The sequence below is a fragment of the Brachypodium distachyon genome, chromosome 2 (genome assembly GCF_000005505.3).
Source record: "Brachypodium distachyon strain Bd21 chromosome 2, Brachypodium_distachyon_v3.0, whole genome shotgun sequence".
In the NCBI taxonomy this organism is placed as follows: Eukaryota; Viridiplantae; Streptophyta; class Magnoliopsida; order Poales; family Poaceae; genus Brachypodium; species Brachypodium distachyon.
In genome coordinates, this window is record NC_016132.3 from 22,147,650 (window position 1) to 22,172,343 (window position 24,694).

The window sequence follows — 24,694 nt, forward strand, 5'->3', positions numbered from 1 at the left end:
TTTTAGGAAACAAAGCCTAAGATCTTAGTAAGCGGTTGTTCAAAAGTAGCCCAAACAATTAGCATAACCTAACTATTTAAGACACATCATCAAAATAAATAGTAATTGAACTTACCACATGGATCTCATGGATGCTTACATTTCTCCCACATGACACAATTATAAATTGCAAAGCTTTCACTCTAAACATTTAGAATGAATCTCTATATATGGAGCAAATGATCCAGCTCGGCGCTATGAGAATAAAGGAGTTGGACATTGATAAGAGAAGCCGGAGATGGGGAAGAAATGGAAAGAAAAGGATATTAGAGAGGGGCGAGAGAAGAGAAGAAAAGGCCAGCTGACCTCAATGTCCGACAAGGCAAAGGTGATGTCGATCCGAAGAGAGTAATCTTCACCTGGATGGCAGGTGTGTGAGCCGCAACTTGAGCCTATCGCCCTATGTTTGATGAGTCGTCAAAAAACAAAAAAAAAAGCTATCTAGGGTCTAGGCGACTAAAAATTCAGGAGTGTCTTTATGCCCCCGCAATCGAAGTGCAATTACAAAAAAAAAACTTATAACGAGAGGACGTTCGTCCGTTGTTCGCATGCGATAAATCTCGAAAAGTTTGATGCAAATGCTTGATTCCCATGCACTCTGCTCGATGGATGCAGGCAGCACATGGACATGCAAGTGATAGACAGATATAGGTGTCAAGCGCCCCAACAGCCCCCAAAATATTGCAACTGCAACAAAATATAAAGCTGAAACTAAAACAGAAACAATAATTAAAAAAAGTAACTGGAATTCACCAAAACAACTGAATTTTAAATTGAAAACAAAACTGACTAATAAACTTTAAACAAATTTATGTCGTGACTGCTTTTTAGCAATTCCGAAAGATAAGCGGCGCAAATGGAGGAGAGGGCGCCCAGTAATTCGTCACGACAAGTCACCTCCTCCGCCCACCACCGGAGCCCGAATAAACCTCTTTAATTCGTCATCTGATCACCCAGCAGCTCACACGACCTCGCTACCTCAGCCATGGCATCAGAGTCGGGCTGCTCTGCCCCCCTCCTTCCTGCGGGATCCAGCCACCGCCGGGCCACCGGCGGCTGGAGGTCGGCTCTGTTCATAATCTGTAAGCCTCGATCTCGCTCGCTCCTAATTTTGCTTACTTGCTCGACTCGATTTGCTTATTTGAGCTGGGGTTCTTTTATCTGGTGGGGACATCAAGGGGTGGAGGTGGCAGAGAGGTTCGCGTACTACGGCATCTCGTCGAATCTCATCAGCTACCTGACCGGCCCGCTGGGGGAGAGCACGGCCGCCGCCGCCGCGGCCGTCAACGCGTGGGCGGGCGCCGCATCGATGCTGCCGCTGCTCGGCGCTGCCGTCGCCGACTCGTGGCTTGGCCGGTACCGCACCATCGTTGCCTCCTCCGTCCTCTACATCGCGGTCAGTTTAGCTAATTAACTCCACACAACGCCTCTGTTTACTCTACTCCATCTCCAGTTCTCCATGCCATTAGATGGGATCATGACAGCTTTACTGATCTTTCTTTGTCATATTAGCTGCCCACGTGCTAATGCTACCTTCGTGCGACTTAAGATTTGAGAAAATATCGCACGAATGGCGCATGGAACTTGTGGTAGTATAGAACTCTGAACTAGGATTGATCAGTCTCCAGAGTCCAGACGCAGTTAGTTGAGATTCTAAGAGAGATGATATTTTCGTTGATACTGATGTTTGGATCACAAGTAGCTCTCGTGAGTTAATGATCGATAGCGATCGAACAAGCGAGCCCAGCCACCCAAGCGAACTACACTTTTCAATTTGGGACTACGTGTCTGCCACAATTAACATTTCACTAGAGAAATTGTTCACGCATACTACTTACCATATTGTTTTTCCTTTTGCACCGAGATCTCTTTTTGGTTACAATTTACAACAAAACAAAAGGATGGCAGCACCCACGAGTACACATATCAAATTAACGACCAATCACATGGATTGACTGAAGAAATTTTCCATGGAAATCCAATAGTTGCAAATTTTGGTTTTGGACTGAAGAAAATTTAGATAAATTGCTATACTCTTAAATTTTGAAAGATCGCTGGATTGCTGTTTAAAAGAGACAATTAATAGGAGTAGCAATGTTGTCACTAGTAGTAGCATCGACTGGAAGTTGGGCTCCATTTTGAGTAAAGGAATTCTATAGAAATTTGGAGCAATTGTATCGGCGATTGCAACTTCTGTACAAAAAAAAATACGGAGTACATGTTTCTATTCTTCTCATCCGAGGTGATAAATCGGCAGGGACTGGGCATGCTGGCGCTTTCGTCCATGTTCTCATCGCCCGAGAGCCAACAATGCAAGGTCTCCACCGACGGCCGGCGAGTATGCCCGCCTTCCTCCCTCCAGACAACCTTCTTCTACGCCTCGCTCTACCTGGTGGCCATCGCGCAGAGCGGCCACAAGCCCTGCGTGCAGGCCTTCGGCGCCGACCAGTTCGACACGGCAGACCCCAGCGAGCTGTCGTCCCGGAGCTCCTTCTTCAACTGGTGGTACTTCGGGATCTGCGCGAGCGCCACGGTCACCGTCGCGCTCATGAGCTACGTCCAGGACAACGTCAGCTGGGGCCTCGGCTTCGGCGTTCCGTGCCTGGTCATGCTGCTCGCGCTCGTCGTCTTCTTGCTCGGCACGAAGACGTACCGGTTCTACGACGGCGGCTCGAGCAACGGCAAGGGCGCCAGCGCGTTCTCGCACGTCGGCAAGGCCCTCAGAGGAGCATGGAGCAAGAGGCCGCCTGAGCACAGCGACTGCGCGGAGGAAGAAGAGGACGCCATTCTCGCTGAGGAAGCAAGGGGCCTGGCAAGGCTGTTTCCGATATGGGTAACGTGCCTGCTCTACGGCGTCGTGTTCGCGCAGCCGCCGACGCTGTTCACGAAGCAGGCGGCGACGCTAGACCGGAGGGTCGGGTGGTCGTCGTTCGAAATCCCCCCCGCGGCGCTGCAGAGCTTCCTAGGCGTGAGCATCGTGGCATGCGTCGTGCTGTACGACCGCGTGCTGGTGCCCGTGGCGCGCAGGGCCACGGGCGTCGCCACGGGCATCACCACGCTCCAGCGGATCGGCACCGGCATGGCGCTGGCCCTGGCCGCGCTCGTGGTCGCCGCGTTCGTGGAGACGAAGCGGCTCGGCTTGGCGAGGGACGCCGGCATCGTGGATCAGCCAGATGCGGTTGTCCCCATGGGCCTGTGGTGGATCGTGCCGCAGTACGTGCTCCTCGGCGCGGCCGACGCGTTCGCCATGGTTGGCATGCAGGAGTTCTTCTACGACCAAGTGCCCGGCGCGCTCAAGAGCATCGGGCTCGCGCTCTACCTTAGCGTCCTCGGCGTCGGCAGCTTCATCAGTAGCTTCCTGATTTCAGCCATTGATGCCGTGACGAAGAGGGACGGTGGGACGAGCTGGTTCGACGACAATCTCAACCGGGCGCATCTCGATTACTTCTACCTGCTTCTTGCTGCGCTGACTGCACTGCAGATCCTTGCTTACCTTCACTTCTCCAAGACTTACGTTTACAAGGGGAAACCTGCCAGCGTTCACTGATACGCTCGTCAATCTTATACAGCAGTGGAAAATACGTAAAGTGGATGTGTGTTGGGGACCTTATTCGAATGGGCCGTCGTCGACGGCCTTGGTCCAGTCGAGACCACCAAAAGAAGGACACTAAAAATACTCAGAGGGAGGCATTGAGCAAGCGCCAAGCCACCTCTAGCTCTCTTTTCGATCCCCTGTTCTTGCTGTCCCTCTAATAATCCAAACAACAATCGAAATGCAATCCCTAAAAGACCATCTAACAAGAGTTGGATTGTTCACTGTTAGCCGATTGAACGCAGGCATGATCATCGAAGAAGCAAAAGGACGTGTCAACCGGTCCTGTCGCGGGGCTAACTTTTTACTCCGTCTTAAACATAAGGGTTTAGAAACTCGTTAGGCTGAACTCGTTTATTAAACGTTTAGCATAGGGCTTTAGAAACTGTTATGCTGGACAAGTTGGATCCAAGAGCAAGAAACAAGAGGCTAGCATATACTGTAGTAGATTTTTTTTTTGACAGCAATTTAACATATAGATTCTTGTAAAGCGCATGGATCCAATAGCTTGGTTGTGGCTTGTCAGACAGCTGGGACAAACCTTGCCCTCTCTGAAAGTCATGCTTAAAAAATTCGCCACTAGCTTTGCAGGCAAAACTGAACAATTATACTATTTCGTCATAATTGCCATGCATCGTTATTTTAACACAACAGCTATTACTACTACTCACTCTGATGAGATTCAAAAGTCCAAGTGACCAAGCGCCCGTAGACAGTAGAAATCACCGGGGCAGCGTCGAAAAGACCAACAACCACGGCACCGCCTGTACTGTCCACCTCCTTGCCGCGATCCCACCCGCTAATCGCCGTACGTATAATAAGGACGAGGGGTCACCTCCTCGAGGATTTCAAGTCATTGCCTGCTCTGCTGTTCAGCGCCCCGGGAGCAGCAAGCCATGGCGTCAGACTTCGAGCCTCTCCTCCCCGGCGCCGGCTCCGATCGCCGCCCCGTCAGCGGCGGCTGGAAGTCCGCTATGTTCATAATCTGTAAGCCTTCCATGATCTTTGCTGCTCTTTTAACTTTGTTCGCTCGACTTAATTTGCAAATTCCGGGGCTAAATTGCGGGTGGAAATTACTTACACAAGGGGTGGAGGTGGCGGAGCGTTTCGCGTACTACGGCATCTCGGGCAACCTCATCAGCTACCTCACCGGCCCGCTCGGGGAGAGCACGGCCGCGGCGGCGGCCGGCGTCAACGCGTGGTCGGGCGCCTCGTCGATGCTGCCGCTGCTCGGCGCCGCCGTCGCCGACTCGTGGCTTGGCCGGTACCGCACCATCGTCGCCTCCTCCGTGCTCTACATCGTGGTATAAGCTTTAAGCTAGCTAAACTCTCTAACACATCGATATCATGTCAAGCAGCAGTGTGCTCCTTTTCGTTTTCTTTTCTCCCGTTCAATCAGTTTCTCTGGCTCCCTGCGGTCTTCAGGATAGGGAGTTTACTGATTTGAGAATTCCGCACGAGTGGCGCGCATGGAGCCGTTCAGTATAAGTATTCTGTTGATCAGTGATCCCTCCGTTCCTAAATACTTATCGTGCTTTTAGTGTAAATTTGCACTAAAACCACGACAAGTATTTAGGAACGGAGGAAGTACAGCAGATGTAAATAGTTTTCATATTCCGCGTTGATAGAGATGTTTCAATCGGGACGGTTTCCGACACGCCAAGCACGTCATACCTGCAGGGAGGCTTTAGCCATACGTTCTGTGTGCGTAAGTATACAGATCAATGGTAACAAAAACCGTTATGTTCATCGTCAGTCGATCGTGGAATAGCAAAAGTGCAAAACCTCGTATGGCTAGTCAATCCCCAATTTCCATACACAGATTTAATGCTAACAAAAACTGATTTAGAATTGAAATCAATTAGACAGGTTATCGCGAAGAGCAAAACTGTTCAGTCATCTTCAGGTAGATTAGAGGAGCAATGTAGTTCAGCAAGGTAATCTACCATGGTCTTGCAATCAGTACAGATGATCCAAACAACGAGTACAAATTGTAAGCTTACGGTTAGTGTCGATCCAACTTTGTTCCGCGGGAAGTAGCATTGTTAAGCTCTCTGTTCGGAAAAATGAAGTTCTCATTAGTGATTTTGGAGGAATTGCATCGACTGGCCCAAAATTCATGTATGATTTGTGCTTGAAATACGGCCTAAAGCGTGAATGCAGTTCAGTTGAGCGTACAACTACATCTTTACCAAGAGTAATGCTAGTTTCCATTCTTCTGATCAAGCTGACAAATCTGCAGGGTCTAGGGATGCTGGCGCTCTCGTCCATGTTCTCAGCACCTCAGACACAACAGTGCACCCTCTCCGCCGGAGGTCAGCGAGCATGCTCGTCTTCCAGCTCTCTCCAGACGGCCTTCTTCTACGTCTCGCTCTACCTGGTGGCCGTCGCGCAGAGCGGACACAAGCCCTGCGTGCAGGCCTTCGGCGCCGACCAGTTCGACACGATGGATCCCAGAGAATCGTCGTCTCGGAGCTCCTTCTTCAACTGGTGGTACTTTGGGATCTGCGCAAGTGCGACCGTCACAATCGCGCTCATGAGCTACATCCAGGACAACGTCAGTTGGGGCGTTGGCTTCGGCGTGCCGTGCTTGGTCATGATGCTGGCACTCGCCGTATTCTTGTTTGGTACCAAGACATACCGGTTCTACGACTCAAGCAATGGCCAGGGCGCCAGCATCTTCGCCTGCGCCGCCGTGGTCTTAAATGCATGGAGGCAGAGGAGGTCGACAGAAGGTGGCGCGTTAGCAGAGCACAACATTGTGATTTTGGAAGAGGTGAGGAGCATGGCGAAGCTGTTCCCGATATGGGCCACATGCCTGCCCTATGGCGTGGTGTTCGCGCAGCCGCCGACGTTGTTCACCAAGCAGGCGGCCACTTTGGACCGAAGGGTCGGGTCGTCGTCGTTCCAGGTACCCCCCGCGGCGTTGCAATGCTTCATGGGCATCAGCATGATTACCTGCGTCGTGTTGTACGACCGCGTCCTGGTGCCCGTGGCACGAAGGTTCACCGGCGCCGCCTCGGGCATCACCATGCTCCAGAGGATCGGCACGGGCATGGCGCTAGCCCTGGCCGCACTGGTGGTCGCCGCGCTGGTGGAGATGACACGGTTGAACACAGTGAGGGACGCTGGCATCGTGGATCAGCCAGACGCGGTTGTCCCCATGAGCCTGTGGTGGATCGTGCCACAGTACGTGCTCCTGGGCGCGGCAGACGTGTTCACCATGGTCGGCATGCAGGAGTTCTTCTACGACCAGATGCCCGGTGCGCTTAAGAGCCTCGGGCTCGCGCTCTACCTGAGCGTCGTCGGCGTCGGCAGCTTCATGAGCAGCTTCCTGATTTCAGTCATTGACGGCGTGACGAAGAGGGATGGTGGGACGAGCTGGTTCGCCGACAACCTCAACCTGGGCCATCTCGATTACTTCTACCTGCTTCTTGGTGCGCTGACCGCGCTGGAGCTTCTTGCTTACCTTTACTTCTCATCGTCTTACGTTTACAATCGAAAGAATGTCGATGTTCATTGATACGTACATTGGTCGAAGGTTTATACTTACCAACTATGCGACAATTCATCCAGGTGCTGATTATGGGCGCAAATGTTGAGATTAGCATTCGAGAGAAAATGGGCACATAAGGGTAATCGCAAGCATATAAACTTGACTGAAAGCTTGATTCTTGGGTTTTTGATGGAAGCTTTCCACTTGGAAGTGGTAGCCGAAAGCTTGAAATTCCTGGTTAGCAGCGTTAGAAAATGTTCGTCGCACTTGCCTGATTACAATTTTTTACGGGGGAAATGGGTGGAAAAGTTTTACAAATGGATTCAACTGTACTGGCTTGTTTCAGTCATTGCAAACTTGGCAAGCTTTCCCTGTTGTTTGGTGCAGCATTCAGCATAAACGTGCGAGAATGAACAGTGGTGACACAAAGAAGATGACGCTTTTTATCATGTCTAAAACTGGAGTAACCTGTACTGTATCAGTACGAAAACCAGGGACGGAACACGTGACAAAATAAAAGTTGCAGCCTTGCAGGCACACAAAGTTTCCAAGCACATCCAAAACTTGATACTGATAGCAGCCTAACGTTACAACAACAGATGCAGAGGAGCTGGGTAAAGCAGAGCTCACCTGCTCGCCACCAGTCACTCTTCCTCCTCGAATTCGGAGGTCGGCTCCGGCAGCGTGGGCAGCACGGGGTACTTGCGCGAGAAGCACGCGTCGCAGTAGTCACCCGCCTCGGCGCCGTAGATGCCGTGCAGCTTGTCGAGCGAGAGGAAGGCGAGGGAGTCGCTGCCGATCTCCTGGCGCACACCCTCCAGGTCCATCCGGTTCGAGATCAGCTCGCCGTCGCTGGGCGTGTCGATGCCGTACAGGCACGACCCCACCACCGGCGGGCTCGCGATGCGCATGTGCACCTCGCGCGCGCCGGCTTCGCGGAGCAGCCGCACGATCTTGCTCGACGTGGTGCCGCGCACCAGGGAGTCGTCCACCACCACCACGCTCTTGCCCCGGATCACGCCGTGCACGGGGGCCAGCTTGAGCTTCACAGCGAGGTCGCGGATGGCCTGCGTCGGCTGGATGAAGCTGCGGCCGCTGTAGTGCCACCGGATCAGGCCCTGCTGGAACTCCAGCCCTGACTCGCGGGAGAACCCGAGCGCAGCGTAGAAGCCGGAGTCGGGCACCGGGATAACCACGTCCGCGTCCGGTACGGGGGACTCCTCCGCGAGGGCGCGGCCGAAGGCGGTGCGGCGCTCGTGGACGTCGTGCGAGAACACGACGGAGTTGGGGAGCGAGAAGTAGATGTGCTCGAAGACGCAGGCCCGGCGTGGGAGGCGCGGCACGAGGCAGGCCGAGGACACGGACATGTCGCGGCGGTCGACCATGACCACCTCCCCGGGCTCCACCTCGCGCTCGTAGGTCGCGTCGATGAGGTCCAGCGCGCAGGTCTCGGACGCGAAGGCGACGGCGCCGTTGGGGCGGCGGCCGAGCACCAGCGGGCGGAACCCGTGCGGGTCGCGCACGGCGAACAGCTTGTCGGCCGTGAGGAACAGGAGCGAGTAGGCCCCGGCAAGGCGCTCGCAGGCGTCGCAGATGCGAGCGAGCAGCGGCCGCGAGAGCGACGTCGCGATGAGGTGGAGGATGACCTCCGTGTCCGAGGTCGTGTTGAAGATGGAGCCCCGCGCCTCCAGCTTGTTGCGCAGCGCCTGGTAGTTGACGAGGTTGCCGTTGTGCGCCACGGCGACCTGCCCGAAGCGGTAGCCGGCCAGGAACGGCTGCACGTTCCGCAGGGACGCAGCGGCGCCGGCGGTGGAGTAGCGCACGTGCCCGATTGCGGCGGGGCCGGGGAGCGACGCGAGCCTGGACGGGTCGCCGAAGACATCGGCGACGAGCCCCAGGCCGGTCACGGACTTGAGCTTGCCGTCTCCCCCCACGGCGACGATCCCGGCGCCTTCCTCCCCGCGGTGCTGCAGCTTCTGCAGGCCCAGGTAGCAGAGCGACGCGGCGTCCGGGTCGCCCACGATCCCCACCAGGCCGCACTCCTCCCGCGGGTGGTCGTCAGATTCGTCGTCCCCTCCGTAAGAGAACGGGGTCACGCGGTCGGGCAGGAGCGCCCCGGCCGGGGACAGGCGGCAGCTGGAGTGGCGGCGCAGAGCCAAATGAGACGGATTGGCGGAGTACCTCAGTCGCTGCTGCTGACGCTTGTAGCCCGTGGTAGTCTGGTGGTGATGGAGGAGGCGCGAAGTGGACGGGGCGGCGGCGGCCATTCCGATTGATGAGGGGCTGAGCCGAGGCGGGGAGGGGATAGCTGGCGGCGGCGGCGGCGGCGGCGAGGGCTTGGGGAATGGGGGGCGATGCCCCTCCGAGTGCTGGTCAAGGGCCCGGATTTTAAAGAGGTTTTGGTCTGTCGGTTCGTGCCCACCGCAGGATGCGAAGCAGTCAAGCAGTATCCGGTGCGGTCGGTATCGTGTATACCTACGCGGGTCGGTATACAAAGGCAACGGAGGGCACACAAGTCAGTCGCAGTCCACGAGTGGTGGGACCTGCAGGTCAAGATGGCGCCGTATGGTCCATTTCTAAATTCAGTAGTGAGTTGAAAAGTTCAAATTTGTAACCAAATCTGGTTCGTTTGGTCGGCAGTACCCATTCGAACGCTGAGGTTATAGCTATCAGCCAGCATCATAGACCTTGACGTCAAGAAAAAACAGTGATTCCCCGAGCAAAACCATATTTTTTCCGTGGTCAGTGTTGTTGTCATTAGCGCTGAGCTATGAAGGCATCTCCGTCAAAGCGTAAATAATGGTAAATTATATTCTCTCTTGCTTTTTGCTTTTTGGCTGAGGTGAAGTAAAAAGTTGGAAGTAACCGTTTTAACACAAGGATAAAGATGTGAGGAAGAAAAAGGATAAAAAAAAGGTAGAGTAAAATGCAATTGATCATTTTGTCAAACGTTATTCCTTTTTCTTTTTCTTTGGTTTTGTTTCACTCCTGTAAGAAACTATTGTATTGTAAGAAAGAGCCATTATATTCTACTATGTAGAAAATAGAAAGAGCGATTACAGCAATTCATAATTTCTACTAGAAATGGCCGATGGGTAAAAAAGTTCTACGCAAAGTGGTTCTATTTTTATTTTTTTAAATATGTCAACTTAGTGCTACATCTTTGAAAATGCATGTTTGATTTCCTAAAATATGTTTAGTGATTTATTACAAGTCCTATGTGTGTTTTGGCATTTTGACCAGCTAGTGTGGCACTTTGATACATGTCATGTTGACTTGGACCCACTCAACACAGAATGGCGGCGGCGCCCATGTCGTTCACTCGATGTCGCGAACGATGAAGCAGGAGGACATCCTGATGGAAAAAGATATGACTTCTTACATTTAAGAACGAAGTTTAGCAAAAACTCAGGACAACCTAAACGCAATAATTTTGTAAAATGTATTTATTGAACAAAAAGAAAATGAGAAAGGTAAAGTTTATGGCAGCCAAGCCCCAATCTCTACCTCGCCGTGCAGTGCGCACCAACATCCCGATCTCAACTCAGCTCAACCTCGATCCTCTCTCCGCCCTTGTTCCACCTCGCAGCTCTCATGCTCCTCCCGACGCGCCTCCTCTCTGCTGCTCCTTCCAGCACAGCCGTCCACAACACACCTCCCCTGCGCGTCCCTCCCTGCGACTCCTGCAACTTCAACGGGTGGCCATGGGCGAGGCCACCTTTATGCAAAGGTGTTCAACTGAATACCAATTATTTTCGCGAAAAAACTAAGTATATATAGTGTATGTTGTTTATACACATAAGGAAAAAACGAAAATGAAAGGCACTGAAGTAATTCAGCCAAGACTAAGTAAACCAACCTAGTTCTTGGCTGCCTCGACCCTCCCCCATCGGCCCAGTGGTCCAATGATTCATCTAGATAGAAATTTTCCCTAATCGATGGATACACTCATGGCTGGTGGTGGCCGGACGAACCCTTCTGACACTCCCCGCTCCTTCGCTCCTCGCCGCTCGCCCCCTCCTCAGCCGGCTGGCCGCACCGCCGCTCCGCTTCCAGTCGGGTGGCCGCCCTACCCCACTGCCCATCATCCTCTCCCGAACCTGCGCACTATGATGTTACATTATGCTCATTCAGGGATGTTTCTGCTCTATATCTTTTATATATATGCCAAAATATAGACTTTTGGGTGTCAATTTTTTTGTACACTATAAGATTTTGAATACCAATGCTGGAAATCCTGGGCCCGCCCATGCGGGTGGCGATGGCAAGGCGACTTCAACGACACCTCCGGTGGTACGCTACTCCTGTCTTGTGGAATCGCTTCCTGATGTAAATCAGAGATTCAAATTTGAAATGACTTGCACTGAAGGGACACTGTTCATAGAAATTTTAACATTCGGAATGGGGAAATTGTATTACCATGACTTTGCATTGCTTTCATTATCTTACTAGCTTGCTGGTGAGACGTTTCTGGGTTTGTAACAAGGGCGGCACAAAAATACGATGAGGTAGGGCGAATTCGTATATCAGACATATAACATTCAATGTTTATTTTATGATTGCAAAAATGCATTCTAATGTTTTTAATTTGTATTTTTTTTTAATAATTATTATATAATGTTTTGTTTTTTACATTCAATATTTGTATGGTTGAATTTTCTCTTGTTTTTTGGGATCCACTTTGATATTTGAAATGCTCGCAAGAAGGTTATAATATCTGGACTCATGCAAGTACAATGTCACATTGCATATAAGTATAGACTGTTAAATGAGTAATAATCTTAATGCTATATATCTTTCTAATAATCCATTGTTTTATGGAATGATAAAATAAATGGAGGTGAATTATCAAATTAGTTCTTTACAAGAGTAAATTTATAGTTATAGATTTTTTTTATTTTTGGTTTCCTGAAACATCTACATACTTACATACTTAAAAAATAGATATTCAGTTTTGCTATATCTAAGTCACATGACTTTAGTTAGTGATAAGTTGATTGTTCAGCCATTGGATCTACATTGTTCTTTAAGATTCATAACAAATGAGAAGGGAGTGGTTCTGATACTATCGACTAAGAAGAAATTTTTTGCTTAAAAAGCAGTCACTTGATATATGGACACATCCATAGATCTTTGGCACCCTGGTCACCAGGTCGGAGGAACGGGGAGAGGTTAGACTCGAGGGGGCCAGGGAAGACTCTGAGACCCTCAAATGGCCTTTGTTGGCGGCGCCTTCTACCTGCTCCTGTACTTGTTGGCGCCCCACACGCTGAGAGGGAGGGACATGCTAGGAGAGATGACTGTCGACGACGGCGGTTGCTTGTGGCAGCAACACTAGCGGGGGAGAGAGAGAGAGAGATGCGAGGGTCATGGAGGGAAAAGGAACGACGTTGGACTGTGGTTGTTGTCAGTGGTGGCACTAGAGGGAGAAGGACATGGCCAGTGAGAGAACCGTCGCCACATAGATGGTTTGGGGTGGGGGTGGGAAACAAGGTGTGAAATGGGAAAAGAAGCGAAAACTCGAGTCGAGTCTCGTGATTTAGGGGTCTGGGAATCAATGCCATCGGTCTCGGCATCGTCCCGCCCAGGTTCGTCTATTCATTTTAGTACACGCAGGTTAAGCTTTTCGTATAGCATTGTGTCTCGCCCGGGTTGGCCCACCACGCATTAACATTCAATGTCGGACTGATCGGATTTGGCTCAAGTCTGACATGTCCAGGTGAACCCCGTGTTTGGTCCAGCCGCGGTGTTCTTTTGGCCCAAGTATGGTCACTTTTTGCAAATCTAGCACAATATACGTGTTGTAGTAAAATAAAACCCTTATATGGACCGGACCATAAATCTTACGTGGCGACGACTAGGTCAACATTTCTCTACATGGGTCAAGAAGCCAACATGGCATGGTCAATCCTACGTGGCAATGATCAAGACAAGTTAACAAGTCAAGCCTCTCATGCCATGATCAAAAGATGGAATGATCTTGAATAGGGGGCAAGAAAGGTGTAGAGATGATACTTTTGGTCCATGGTAGACCATGGACCAATCCCTATTTTTTCCACTTGGTGCACACAAAAGTTAACCAAGGAGCTACTTTTACCACTTTGCCCCCACTTTTCTCTCTCCCTCAAGGGTAGCCATGGTCTTTTGTCATGGACTCCTAAGTTATAAATACCCCCATGGAGGCATGTACCATTAACTCTCAACTTGAATAAACTCAAGGGGAAAGGACTAGAGTGCTCCCTCTAAGGTTCGCTCTCGAGCTCCGCTTTCGACTAAAAGTCAACCGGCCTCGAGGAAGCCTTTTAGGGGGACTCTAGTTTCGTGGCTCCGCGCTAAGTTTGGTTAGATCAGGCTCGAATGAGAAGGTGTTGGGTTAGAGTTCTGATGGTATCCTAATCTCAATACTTGGAAAGACGCGTTTGGTCCAAGTACGAGGCGGCCCCGACAAATTTCTCGCTAAAGATGTCCTGGGAAGATCTCCTTGGCCCAAGCACTTGGCTAACAACCCCCTCGAAGCCTTTCCTAACATATGACTAAGTCGTACCCGCAGGGTCGATCAAACCTATTCAAAAAATATTGACGTGTCAACTTCTTCAAGTGTACGGCAACCTTCGCTATAAGGCCGGCGTACACGCCATACCTTTATATACACATTTGTGCCATCGAACATTGGCACCCCTTACTCTAATTGTTATCGAGAACAACAACAATACGGATAAAAAACTGTACATGATGACATCGAAACCAAAACTTTAACAAAATAGTTGTAGTACTAATTTGAATCGTGAAGAGTTTTTTCGAGTAAAAGGAGTTAGCCCCCAATTTCATTATTGAAACAAGATGAGTATTTAGAGAGTTTTACAGGATAGTAATGAAGTTCATTTGAACTGAAGAGTGGAATTCGCAAACACAAAATTCTCTCGTTGATTGCGCAAAAAATCCTCTTATTGAGGAAATTCCAATCCTACCTAATTTCAAAGCATATGCATCAATTCCAATCCAATTTTCTAATCAACAACAAGATCTGAACTGAATATTTTCACGATGGACAATTATTTTATAGATAAAGACCATATAAACCAAACTGCAATTTTTATTCTAGAAAAAAAAAACTAATCAACCGAGATTATATTAGGCTCAGTCATTATGGGTAATAATGGAAGTTTTCCTGCAATTTCTCCAACACAGTCGATTGAACATGTCAAATTAACAACGAAAAAAATGAGAAAGAACAGTTTAGGATGGAAGAGATGACCGTCGAGGACGGTGGTTGCTGGTGGCAGCATCACTAGCAGAGATAGCAGAGAGAGATGCGAGGTTCGGCCCGTGGTTGCGCTGCGGCGACGCTAGAGGGGAAAAGAAGAGAACCGTCGCCGCATAGTTGGTTTGGGGTGGGGCCGTGGAGAAGAGATAAGGTGGAATTCGGAAGCTGCCTTCGGACGAGCTCAGACAGACTTGGAAACATGAACCCCGTCGCTGGTCTTCCTTTTCGAGCGAGCGCCGCCACCCCTCCCTTCCCATCCCGCTGCCGAGCAGCGCCCCAGCTCCCTCGCTCCGTCTCTCGTCTTCCTCCTCGTGCGAGCGCCTCCACCGCAGGTATCTATCTCCCCTTCGGTTCTCTCGCTCCCGTCACCCCACGAACAGATCCCGCCCTTTAGCTCCCCGTTTCATCTCCTTAATATTCGCCAATTCGTAACTGAGGCAAAAATCAAGGTAGTGCGGTCGCCCTACCTTGCCCTACCTGGTCCTCCGCCCTTGGTTTGTACGAGCGGGAGAGGTTAGGCCTCTCACGATATGCAGACGAGGAGTCCAAAGAAGACATTTTCTGGGAAACCTTGGATGCTGATTTGCAGTACTGGACCAGATCCCTGCGCCCAGTGCAGGTATATATATAAGGTGTGCTTTAGTGAATTAACGGCCGTACGCATACGCTTGATGTCATAGTAGTTCTAGCTTGTAAAATTAGTCAATGCTCAGTATGATCGTTTTTCATTTTTGTCTGCACCTTGCAGTGGTATCCTGGTCATATTGCAAAAACAGAGAAGGAACTGAAAGGACAGTTGAAGCTTATGGATGTTGTCATTGAGGTCCGTGATGCTAGGATTCCTTTAGCCACCACCCACCCTAAGGTAATGGTTTAGGTGATTTCTAGTGTTTATTTCTGGAAGACGTATATTCGGATAGTGTTGAATCATGCTTTGAATGATCAGATGGATTCCTGGTTAGGCAACCGGAGAAGGATCATAGTAATGAACCGTGAGGACATGGTGTCGGCTGAGGACAGAAATGCGTGGGCTACTTACTTTTCTAGTCAGGGTATCAAGGTTATGTACTCAAATGGGCAGTTGGGCATGGTAAGATGACCCTTAGGTCATTTCTATTGCCAATTGGTTAGGTCTGTTATGCCCTAATATAGTGTATCACTTTCCCCTTCTATGTCAGGGTACAATGAAATTAGGCAGAATGGCAAAATCAGTAGCATCTACTGTGAACACAAAGCGAAGAGAAAAGGGGTTGCTTCCTCGTCCGGTAATCAGATTAATTTCTTCTTGGCTGCCTTTGTTGCTTCCTTTAGTTGGGTTTCTCCACACATGCGAATTAGTATACTCTGGATTTCTTTCCCATAATAAAAGGTGCATTGCTCTACTTTCCAAATTACTATATCATAAAAGTATTTTTCCACTCATACTTTCCGAACTACGAAGTATGAATTATTTTTAGGCTGAAATAAGTTTTTGGTAGATACCTTTTGAAATGAATGATATGGTCCGTATTCATTGTTTCTGTTGTATCTTGTATAAAGGTTCGAGCTGGAATAGTTGGATATCCAAATGTTGGCAAATCTTCCTTGATTAATCGCTTGCTAAAACGAAGAATGTGTCCAGCTGCACCTAGACCAGGTGTCACAAGAGAGCTGAAGTGAGTTGCTCAGCTGCATACGTGTAATTTTATATCGTTTGTTATTGTCTACACATCTCATTATTTTTCTTAGTAGGAAATAATGTGACGTTTTTCCCTATTAAGATTGTTACATTTGAAACTCCAAACAGGTGGGTTCGTTTTGGGAAGGATCTAGAGCTGTTAGACTCGCCTGGAATTTTGCCAATGAGAATTAGCGATCAGACAGCTGCGCTTAAGCTTGCTATATGTGATGATATCGGGGAAAGGTCATATGATTTTGATGATGTGGCAGCGATTCTTGTACAGCTATTGTTAAGACATCCAGCAGTGGGTGAGTGGTCCAACATTCTAATGATTAGCATATTATGTTTTTATCGTAGGGCAGGCTTTGAGTTGCAAAATCAAGCATTTTCTATCTACTCCCTCCGATCCATAAGAAGTGTCGGGGATTTAGTACAAATTTGTACTAACTTTGTACTAAATCCCCGACACTTACTATGTATCGGAAGGAGTAGCATTTTATCTTGAAGAGTGCTCTTTTATCTCGGATATGAATGTCAAAGCTGGTTCTTATGGTTTGTGTGAAATAGGTTCAGAAGCATTCCGAAAGCGGTACAAGATCAATGTAGACAGTGACTGTGGTAAAATGTATGCTTCAGTACTCTGCAGTTATTTCTAAATGATAGCAGAAGTCAAGGCGATGTTCTGATAGTATACTCGAACATTTGCAGGTTTGTCACGAAGCTCTCCCTTCACTTGTTCAATGGTGATACCAGCCAAGCAGCTTTCCGCATCTTGTCTGACTTCCGGAAAGGCAGATTTGGTTGGGTGGCCCTAGAGAGACCTCCAACATGAACAATGGATGCGGAGTACGAACACATTGATCGGGTGGCCCTAGAGAGACCTCCAACATGAACAATGGATGCGGAGTACGGACACATTGATCGCAATGTCTTTTGTTGCGCCACTGTAGATTAATTTCTCTGGACCTTGACCTGTGTGACAGATGAAGAGTGAATTGACAGTAGGGTGGCTAATATCCCCAGAGGACAAGCGGACAAAACATCAGAAATAACCCTTTTGGCTGTCTAGAGGTCTGAGCTGATATGTATAAGCATGTGACATATTGGTTAACTTGTCTACATATTTGTAAGCTGTTGCAGAATAATTGTGTGGAATAAAACTTTATTTCAATCTTGCACAATTAGATGCTCCCCTCATGGTTTCTTGATGGCCCATTTCCAAAGGGTGCTGGCTATGAGGTGAAATTTGATGAAGCTTACATCTACGTTCCAAACACCACTGTACAATCCATCTGGAGCTGGAAATATTTTGGCGATGAACATTCACAGCAGAGATATCACATCTCTTGCTACTTTCCCTCAAAACTTGTATTTCTTGTACAAGCAATTAAACATTACATATATATTTTAACAACAATTTCCATTTTTGGTTCAAAACATGATACTCACTCCGGCTGGAATTACTTGTCGAAATATTATATGTATTTAGATGTCTTTTAAACATAGATTTGAGACAAGTAATATGGGTCGGAGGAAGTATATGATTACAATGTTCTTCACCTCAAACGGGTGGCCTTGCTAAAGATAAACACCGATTTTTACATCCTAGCCAGTGTTGTGGATTTTGGATTTGAGGGTTAAAGATGACTGCACAATTTCCAGGTTCATGTTCCTTTCTAATTGATTCCTCAACGTATTGTGATATCATCAAGCCTGTCAATTAAATCCAGAGCTTTGGTCCTATCAATCTCGAAATCTATGACAGGAAGCATGGACAACCTCCTGACTGGGAGCAAGTCGTTCATGTTGCCACTAGTTGGAGAATGGCTATTGCTCTTGCACAATCTGCTCTGTTTGTTGTGCCTTGACTTTGTGTCAATTCTTGACTTTTGCTTATTCCAGGGACGAATTTTCTGTACTTGACACACCTTAGCATATCCTGATCCTCTGGTGTGAGAACAGGTGATGAATTGTTTGGTTGGTCCAGCTGCAACCTGATTGCAGGTACCTTTTGTGTTGGTGAACGGGCAGGAGATTTGATAGGAGACCTTACATCTCCATTAGCAGCTCTGGATCTACTGATAAGATGATGAAGCCACACAACAAGCTCAAGAATATGCGCTTCAGTCTTTTCCTTCTCAGCATGATACAGTGTCTCAATTCGGGTCAAGTCCATCTGTCCCGATAGCTTGCAGTTCAGCTCAGATCTGCATAGAACAAAAAGGTTCCCACTCTTGAGAAATTATAGTTTCATCGGTTATTTCAAAATATTATAATCATATGCTAACCTTGTATTTGCCCACTCTCCAACCCAACCAAAGCCGTGGTGTGCCCTGATAACAGATAATCACATTCTTCAGTGGCATGTGGTAGCTTTTGCAATTTTAAAAATCAGGTCATAGGAGATAATAGAGCACTTAGTCGTGTTATTTGCAACAGGGACAAGCCATCGCAAAGTTTTCTCCATTTCAGCTTTGATTTGAGAAACTGTAAACTGCAAGTGCAAACATGTTCCAGTGTTAAACATATATATCACCACAGAATGGAATTGTAATTCTATTCCACATTTCCACAGCAAGGTATTGTGATTCATGACTCTTTACTGAGCAGCAAATATAAGCATTCTATACCTCTTCTTTGATTCCAAATGATTGCAGCTTACAACGAAGAGCGGATTTTATGGTAGGCGGCAAACCTTGGTACAAATTATCCCTCGTGTTTGCAGAAATAGAACTTGAATGAGAAACCTGCCAACAGATAAAATCATTTTTGGGGCATATCAAAAGAAATTCAAATGAAACGATGTATCACCACATGAACATGAGCTGTCACATGTGGTTGCTGTGCTAATATTTCATAGCACAATTGAGTTTGGTCGTTATGCTAAGCAATCACCCTTTGAGATGCACTCATGCAATCAACTCACAGTTTGGGCAGAAAATCAACAACTGAACATGTGGAAAAATCCCAAAAAGAAAAAAAACGATGGTGATGCGGTGTGTAGAATGCATAGTACTCTTTCAAATTTCAACTTTAAATTCATAATGTATCAAAAGAACAAAAGAAAAGAAATATTATTAGGTTCCTAAACCAAAGAAGATTGTGTGAGTTCACTGCATGAACAGTAAAACCGAAAAAACATTAGCATGTTTTAAAAATTCTGAAGAAAATTACGCATATATATGCTTGAGTCTTCAATATACCTGTGAATTTTCATGTCAAGGAGAAATTTTGTGTCGTATACAGAAATAACAAATTACAGTGCTCTGAAAAGTACTTCTTAGGACCAAATTTGCCTTTTTTGCCTAAGACATTTTGTGAAATATTTTGGCGAGAAACAGATTGTTTTCTCCAGCTGGGAGCATGTGTTCCAGGGAGCTAATGAGCCAAATTGAATTTCTGATGAAAATAAGCTTATTTTCTAAGAAACTTGGACTTGGACCATGCAGAGAAAGGAAATATACATCTTTGTACTGGCAACATGTCAAGATTTGTGACTGCTAATGTGATAACTTAATAAATACATATGATTTCCAGTATGGTGTTAACTTACAAGCGCATCAATCTGGTTGATGATATTCGCATAATGCAGTGCAAGGCCTGCTGGTCCCAATCTCGAATGACGTTTGGAGGGTTCTTGTGGCTCTTCACTCTCTACAGTTAATAGGAGCAGGAACCTCTAAATCATTGTCACAATAAATGATGGTTCGTCATAACATCACATTCTTTTGACAAGAATCGGACTACAATAACACTACCTATTGAGGTATGCAATTTAGACTAACAGATAAAACAATTAAAGTTTTGTGTTCATGCATGCACGAAAGCCATGGTTTTGCAAATACCATTGCACACTCCATAGCAATTGCTAGGAATAGAATTATAGAACTGGCCACTGGGTGTACTAGGCAGATCATATTTTTTAATGCCGCAATTTCATGAACAGATAAGATTTATGTACCTTGTCCCCCCTGCTAAGTGTGATTAAGTTCAGAGCATGACTTGTTAACAGAACTGAATAATAAACAATTAACTTTGCTTGGCTAAGGATGAAAAGCTAGCTAAATTCGATTAGAGCTCTATTTATGGAATTCATGTTCCATGCAGTGCTGGTGACTGTCAATAATGAAGAAAAATGAGCAATGACTATCTGTTTAATTCTTATGATAGATGCATGGAAATTAAGGGTCATCTATCCAGGTAAAAGATTCAACCCCTTTATGATTTATTTTTTACTGGACTTAATATGAGAAAACCGGCAGACTTGAAACATATTCGGGTCAAATCAATTATGGCAAGGAAAATATATGACTCTTTCAAATAACCATAATCAAACTGCACTAGCAACAACATGCACTCTTGTTAGACAGCAGCTATAAGGATCGATACCAGCACGACCAAAAGCATTATAGATCTCCAGATCTAAGAATTGGACGATGTCTACAAGCTTTTCAATCACCTGCAAAGTGAACATAGTTTTTGAAAGCATGAGAGTCATAGAAAAGTATCTTTGTAGCATGGGGTTTTAAAGACGAGCCGGCATTTCTGAATGCAACAGATTTATAAAGAAACCACCTACTACCGACCTCTTCCAAATTCTTGGACCAAAGTGACCTTTTTTTCAAACTTTTAACATGCTTACTTTGGCTCTTCACTTCCTGCTTTAGTATATGCAGGCTGTCACCTGCAAAAAAAATCGGATGTTTTCCTTTAGTTCGTTAAAAACTACGATTGATGATAAATATCTATCCTTGTAGACTGGTAACTTTTTTAGCAAAATAGGTTGTACCCACAAATCCTTGAGATGCACCATAAATGTTGTTCTTTACTTCTATGCACACAAAAAAAGGGATACTAATCACAGAATGCTTTGAATCTCAGAAACGAAATATGATACTCCCTCCGATCCATATTAATTGTCTCAAATTTGCCCAAATATGGATGTATCTATGCCTAAAAAGTGTCTAGATACAAGTAATATTTCGACAATTAATATGGATCAGAGGGAGTACATAATTATTCATTCATAAAAGTGGCAATACTTCAATTATGTTTCTTGAATAGCTAGAAAACAGGAGTAACCTATCCAATGTATGCAATTCATGATATAATTAAGCTTATAGTGCAGCCAGGCTAGATAAATCAAACAATTTAATAGATCAGAAACAAAATTAACCTGTTGAACTCAAGCCATCATGTTCTTGATGTTTACGATGATAGTCTTGTTCAAACCTATCCAATGCATGCAATTCATGATATAATTCCTGAGGAGTAAAACATAAAGAGGTGAACAAAAGTTAATAATTAATATGCAGAAAAATTAATGTAGTTAACTAACCAGAACAGCACGAAAAGTACAAAAGATGCACATCTAGCAAAAGCCTTAAAAGTATAGCTCGTTTTGGGCATTTACATGGTCTCCAAGGTACCAGTTTGATTGCCATCTTCAATCACTATTAATTTCAAGATGAATCTGTTGGTACGAAAACCATATCGACAATTTAGAATTCTAGAGACCTATTCATTTATTCATGGACAAAACTAAAATGTTGGACTGCACAGTGCGTATAATCTTGGATGGTTTACATTTGGATCTGGAAGGATTACATTGCATGGTTTTTTGCACTGGCCGTAAAAACAACACTCACCACAGAAATTTCTGCTATCAAAATAATTCAGCTATAGGCCAGAGATTTCTACATCCGTATATTGATTATCTAGCTAAGATTCAGTGCTAAATTATTTTTGCACAGTTAAGAGATATGCAAAATTCAGGCAACCAAAGGTCCAAAACGGCACTGTGTAAAATGCAGTGACTTACTACTACCATGCTAAAGTAGTGTGGTGGTCCTTACAGCTGTATACTGAACACAAATTATCAATTGCTGCATCACTGTCTCAGCATCTTGTTTCAGGTAATGCTGGGAAGTTCTTTCTGATGCCAACCTAAGAATTCAACAGCAGAACACAGCTTAGTACCCTGAAAAAAAAACTTTATTAAATGCAGAGACAGAAAAAAACTGTACTTTCCAAAGTAGCGGTCCAAGTTGTGCCACTGAGGATCCTTGCAACGGTTTCCAAAGCGAATAACCTCTTTTGAGAATACTTCTAACTCTTCCCTGTTGGAATCAAACAATTAATCACTTGACAAGAATACAAGAAGGTGTGCTACAGTTCTCTGAATACAGTTCTAGTGGGGTAATATGTGCCATGGGCATGAGTAATTTAGGCTACATCCTATGAACCTATGAAACAATGTAGATTCAACACTAACCTTTTGTCAGCAGCTGCGATCTCAAGTAGTTCATCCATATCTTTCGATACAAGGTGTTGGACACCTTCTGAGTGAAGCACCACTTCTTTTATATGCTTTATGCTAGCCTTCGACAGAGAACGCATCAGATTGGAACCCTTAACTATAGTATTTGCCACTTCAAATGCCAAAATAGATATTTTGTTTCCCTTTGCTGCAGCACTTGATACAAAACCACTGCTAGTATTTAAACTTGCCATGCTGCTACCAAGTGTGTCTAGAACCTCCACCGCCTTCCCAAGCCCGACAGTGCTTGCTCTACCTAACATCAAGCTCATTTCTGAAACCTGTTTCAATAATCAATACAGCAAGCAACCATTAAGCAGCCAAATCCCTCATGGAATTAACACTCTGGACTCTGGAAAAGAGCAAAGAGAAGAGTATATTATTTAAATAAAAGAGATCCTTATAACAGGAAAAGATCAACAAATTGGCATTTATTTCTAGTTATTACAAAATAATTATCATAACATGATAGCCTAAGTACTGTAATATTGAATTTTTTTTATGAGGGTGCTAATAAAAAATAAACAGATATGTTCTTGGTAAGACAGCTAGCCTGAATATTTTTTTCCCCTGAATAAGTATTTGCGAATTCAACAAGAGAGACATATAGACCTACAAAGTGGTTATCCCCTGACATATAGTGATTGTTCATATAACATAACAGGAACATCTTACGTCATTACAATTGTACAATCTAATAAACCAATTACTTAATAAACACTTTGAAAAGCTAACAGTTAAGGGAATGAGGCCAAAGAACTTAATAAACACTTTGAACTTAATAATCTACGAGGAATTAAAGCAAAGGGCAATTAGTACCAACCTTTGTCTTGCCCAAACCAGCCTTTTGCGACAGTGTCCGAGCAAGGTGTGGTGTCCTGGAGCCTGTCTGTCCGGCATCTGCACCGTTATAACCAGCAAGGCCAGGTACAACGCTCTCCAAGAACGAGAAAGACTGTTGCCGCTCTTTGATAAGCTTCGCTGTGGCCTCTTCAGGAATCGGTAACTTATCCTCCTTCAACTCCTTCAATGTCACCGTTTCATGATCGATTATCTGGTTCCGGCCAAGCATGGTATCACTTGGCGACTTGTCTACTGCCGAGACCTTTGAGCAGAGGCCTCCCATCCCCTTTCTAAACAAAATTCCTGATTCCCACCTCTATGCGTAATTGCTAATTCAGCTGCTCACCTCCCTTGCACTGGTACCATATTTTCTCATCTTCCACAAAGCTAAAGCAATCTAGACACTTCAATTCCACGATGTTCCAAAATTCCCCGATCACCTCCTCCAAAAACAACCACAAGGCCACCCAATCCACCAAACTAGACCAAACCAACCACGCAGAAAAGAATCAGCTCAGCACGAGGGTTTTGCCGCAGCGTAATCCCAGCAACTCCAATCCATGTAAAGCGCCTGCCAGAAACCAAACAAACGGGCCAACTCACGACGATGCCCATTTGTCCGTAAATAAAATAAAAAAATGAACATGGGTAGTGGTCTCAGAGCGGGAAAAACGGTCATCACGAACCTGATGAGGATCAGTCGGGTCCCCAGGCACCGGCGGGGCGCAGAGATTGTAACTTCTCGCGGGGATTTGACGGATTTGGGGAAGAGGAGGGACGAGGGAAGGCAGAGAGTCTTCAGTTGTTGCGGGGAAGCGAGTAAGGGAGTCCACTCTACCAAAGCAGAAACAGCGCAATAGGGACCCCCGCCTGTAAACTGCCACCGCCACACGAACACATGCACACACAACCCAACTGTTTTTGCATTAAAAAAAAACAACTGTTTTGTTTTTTTAAGGAGGTTGAAAGTGAAACCCCCTGCATCATCCGCCATAACCCTACTGTTCTTTGAACACGATATCTAAAATGTAGTATCTGGGTGTGTCTTGTGCTCTTCTATTCCATAATATAACGCACATAATAATGACCGATAGTGGGTGTTGTAAATAATGTATTTTTTAATATTGATGTGACAAATACACTGTGATTGTATTTTTTCAAAATTTTCACTAATTTCTACTAACCATAAGGCCCCACCCAATCACCCGGGTGGGTCTGCCCATGCACAAAAATATAGGCATGGGTGATATATAAATATGTATGTACTGGGGTGGAGATTTTCCACCCTTCCCTTCCCCATGATTAAGAAAACAAAATAGTACGGCAGTAGTGACATGTGTAAGGAAAATAGCTGAGGCCAAAGGAAAAAACCTCAACAAAATAGTGGCGCAAGGATAAGGAACTAAAAGCACCATTAAGGCTGAACACCGATGGCCGGCCATAAGACTTTGGACCAACTTATATTTCAGCATTAAATGAAC

The 24,694-nt window shown here is 46.2% G+C and overlaps 4 protein-coding genes and 1 pseudogene across 8 annotated transcripts; 3 read left to right on the plus strand and 2 right to left on the minus strand.

Moving 5' to 3' along the window:
• The first annotated feature begins 885 nt into the window (after positions 1-885).
• On the plus strand, positions 886-3,765 carry LOC100824586 (protein NRT1/ PTR FAMILY 5.10). The gene is made up of 3 exons (XM_010233032.3): positions 886-1,121; positions 1,218-1,435; positions 2,297-3,765. Exons 1-3 carry the CDS (start codon positions 1,025-1,027, stop codon positions 3,584-3,586), a joined length of 1,605 nt encoding a protein of 534 aa, XP_010231334.1. The 5' UTR covers positions 886-1,024; the 3' UTR covers positions 3,587-3,765.
• A 222-nt stretch (positions 3,766-3,987) lies between these two features.
• LOC100841432 (protein NRT1/ PTR FAMILY 5.10-like) lies at positions 3,988-7,300 on the plus strand. Its single transcript, XM_003568342.4, has 3 exons — positions 3,988-4,618; positions 4,718-4,935; positions 5,874-7,300. Exons 1-3 carry the CDS (start codon positions 4,528-4,530, stop codon positions 7,152-7,154), a joined length of 1,590 nt encoding a protein of 529 aa, XP_003568390.1. The 5' UTR covers positions 3,988-4,527; the 3' UTR covers positions 7,155-7,300.
• Positions 7,301-7,547: 247 nt separating this feature from the next.
• Positions 7,548-12,413, minus strand: LOC100841735 (amidophosphoribosyltransferase, chloroplastic). Its single transcript, XM_003568343.4, has 2 exons — positions 12,367-12,413; positions 7,548-9,602 (listed from the first exon to the last, which is right to left on the minus strand). Exons 1-2 carry the CDS (start codon positions 12,411-12,413, stop codon positions 7,772-7,774), a joined length of 1,878 nt encoding a protein of 625 aa, XP_003568391.2. The 3' UTR covers positions 7,548-7,771.
• Positions 12,414-14,525: 2,112 nt separating this feature from the next.
• On the plus strand, positions 14,526-17,235 carry LOC100824898 (DAR GTPase 3, chloroplastic). 5 transcript variants are annotated; one of them, XM_010233035.3, is made up of 9 exons: positions 14,541-14,723; positions 14,841-15,010; positions 15,140-15,256; positions 15,338-15,481; positions 15,570-15,656; positions 15,931-16,046; positions 16,178-16,359; positions 16,619-16,676; positions 16,760-17,235. In XM_010233035.3, the coding sequence occupies exons 1-9, from the start codon at positions 14,591-14,593 to the stop codon at positions 16,881-16,883; spliced, it is 1,131 nt and encodes a 376-aa protein (XP_010231337.1). In that variant the 5' UTR covers positions 14,541-14,590; the 3' UTR covers positions 16,884-17,235. The 5 variants fall into 5 exon arrangements, with proteins under 5 accessions (XP_024314938.1, XP_010231337.1, XP_014754718.1 ...); XM_014899232.2 differs by having other exon boundaries at positions 14,546-14,723; positions 14,829-15,023; XM_024459171.1 differs by having other exon boundaries at positions 14,546-14,723; positions 14,845-15,023.
• Positions 17,236-17,413: 178 nt separating this feature from the next.
• On the minus strand, positions 17,414-24,084 carry LOC100842037 (annotated as a pseudogene).
• Positions 24,085-24,694: the final 610 nt, after the last annotated feature.

Excerpts from the sequence above, each read along its gene's own strand:
- LOC100824586 (XM_010233032.3), top strand. The coding sequence starts at position 1,025 with ATGGCATCAGAGTCGGGCTGCTCTGCCCCCCTCCTTCCTGCGGGATCC. Across the intron at positions 1,122-1,217 it reads GTCGGCTCTGTTCATAATCT|GGGTGGAGGTGGCAGAGAGG; the intron begins GTAAGCCTCGAT and ends GGGGACATCAAG. Across the intron at positions 1,436-2,296 it reads CCTCCGTCCTCTACATCGCG|GGACTGGGCATGCTGGCGCT; the intron begins GTCAGTTTAGCT and ends ATAAATCGGCAG.
- LOC100841432 (XM_003568342.4), top strand. The coding sequence starts at position 4,528 with ATGGCGTCAGACTTCGAGCCTCTCCTCCCCGGCGCCGGCTCCGATCGC. Across the intron at positions 4,619-4,717 it reads GTCCGCTATGTTCATAATCT|GGGTGGAGGTGGCGGAGCGT; the intron begins GTAAGCCTTCCA and ends TACTTACACAAG. Across the intron at positions 4,936-5,873 it reads CCTCCGTGCTCTACATCGTG|GGTCTAGGGATGCTGGCGCT; the intron begins GTATAAGCTTTA and ends ACAAATCTGCAG.
- LOC100841735 (XM_003568343.4), bottom strand. The coding sequence starts at position 12,413 with ATGTCCCTCCCTCTCAGCGTGTGGGGCGCCAACAAGTACAGGAGCAG. Across the intron at positions 9,603-12,366 it reads GCCAACAAGTACAGGAGCAG|GTATACACGATACCGACCGC; the intron begins GTAGAAGGCGCC and ends CGACCCGCGTAG.
- LOC100824898 (XM_010233035.3), top strand. The coding sequence starts at position 14,591 with ATGAACCCCGTCGCTGGTCTTCCTTTTCGAGCGAGCGCCGCCACCCCT. Across the intron at positions 15,482-15,569 it reads CAAATGGGCAGTTGGGCATG|GGTACAATGAAATTAGGCAG; the intron begins GTAAGATGACCC and ends CTTCTATGTCAG. Across the intron at positions 16,047-16,177 it reads GGTGTCACAAGAGAGCTGAA|GTGGGTTCGTTTTGGGAAGG; the intron begins GTGAGTTGCTCA and ends AACTCCAAACAG.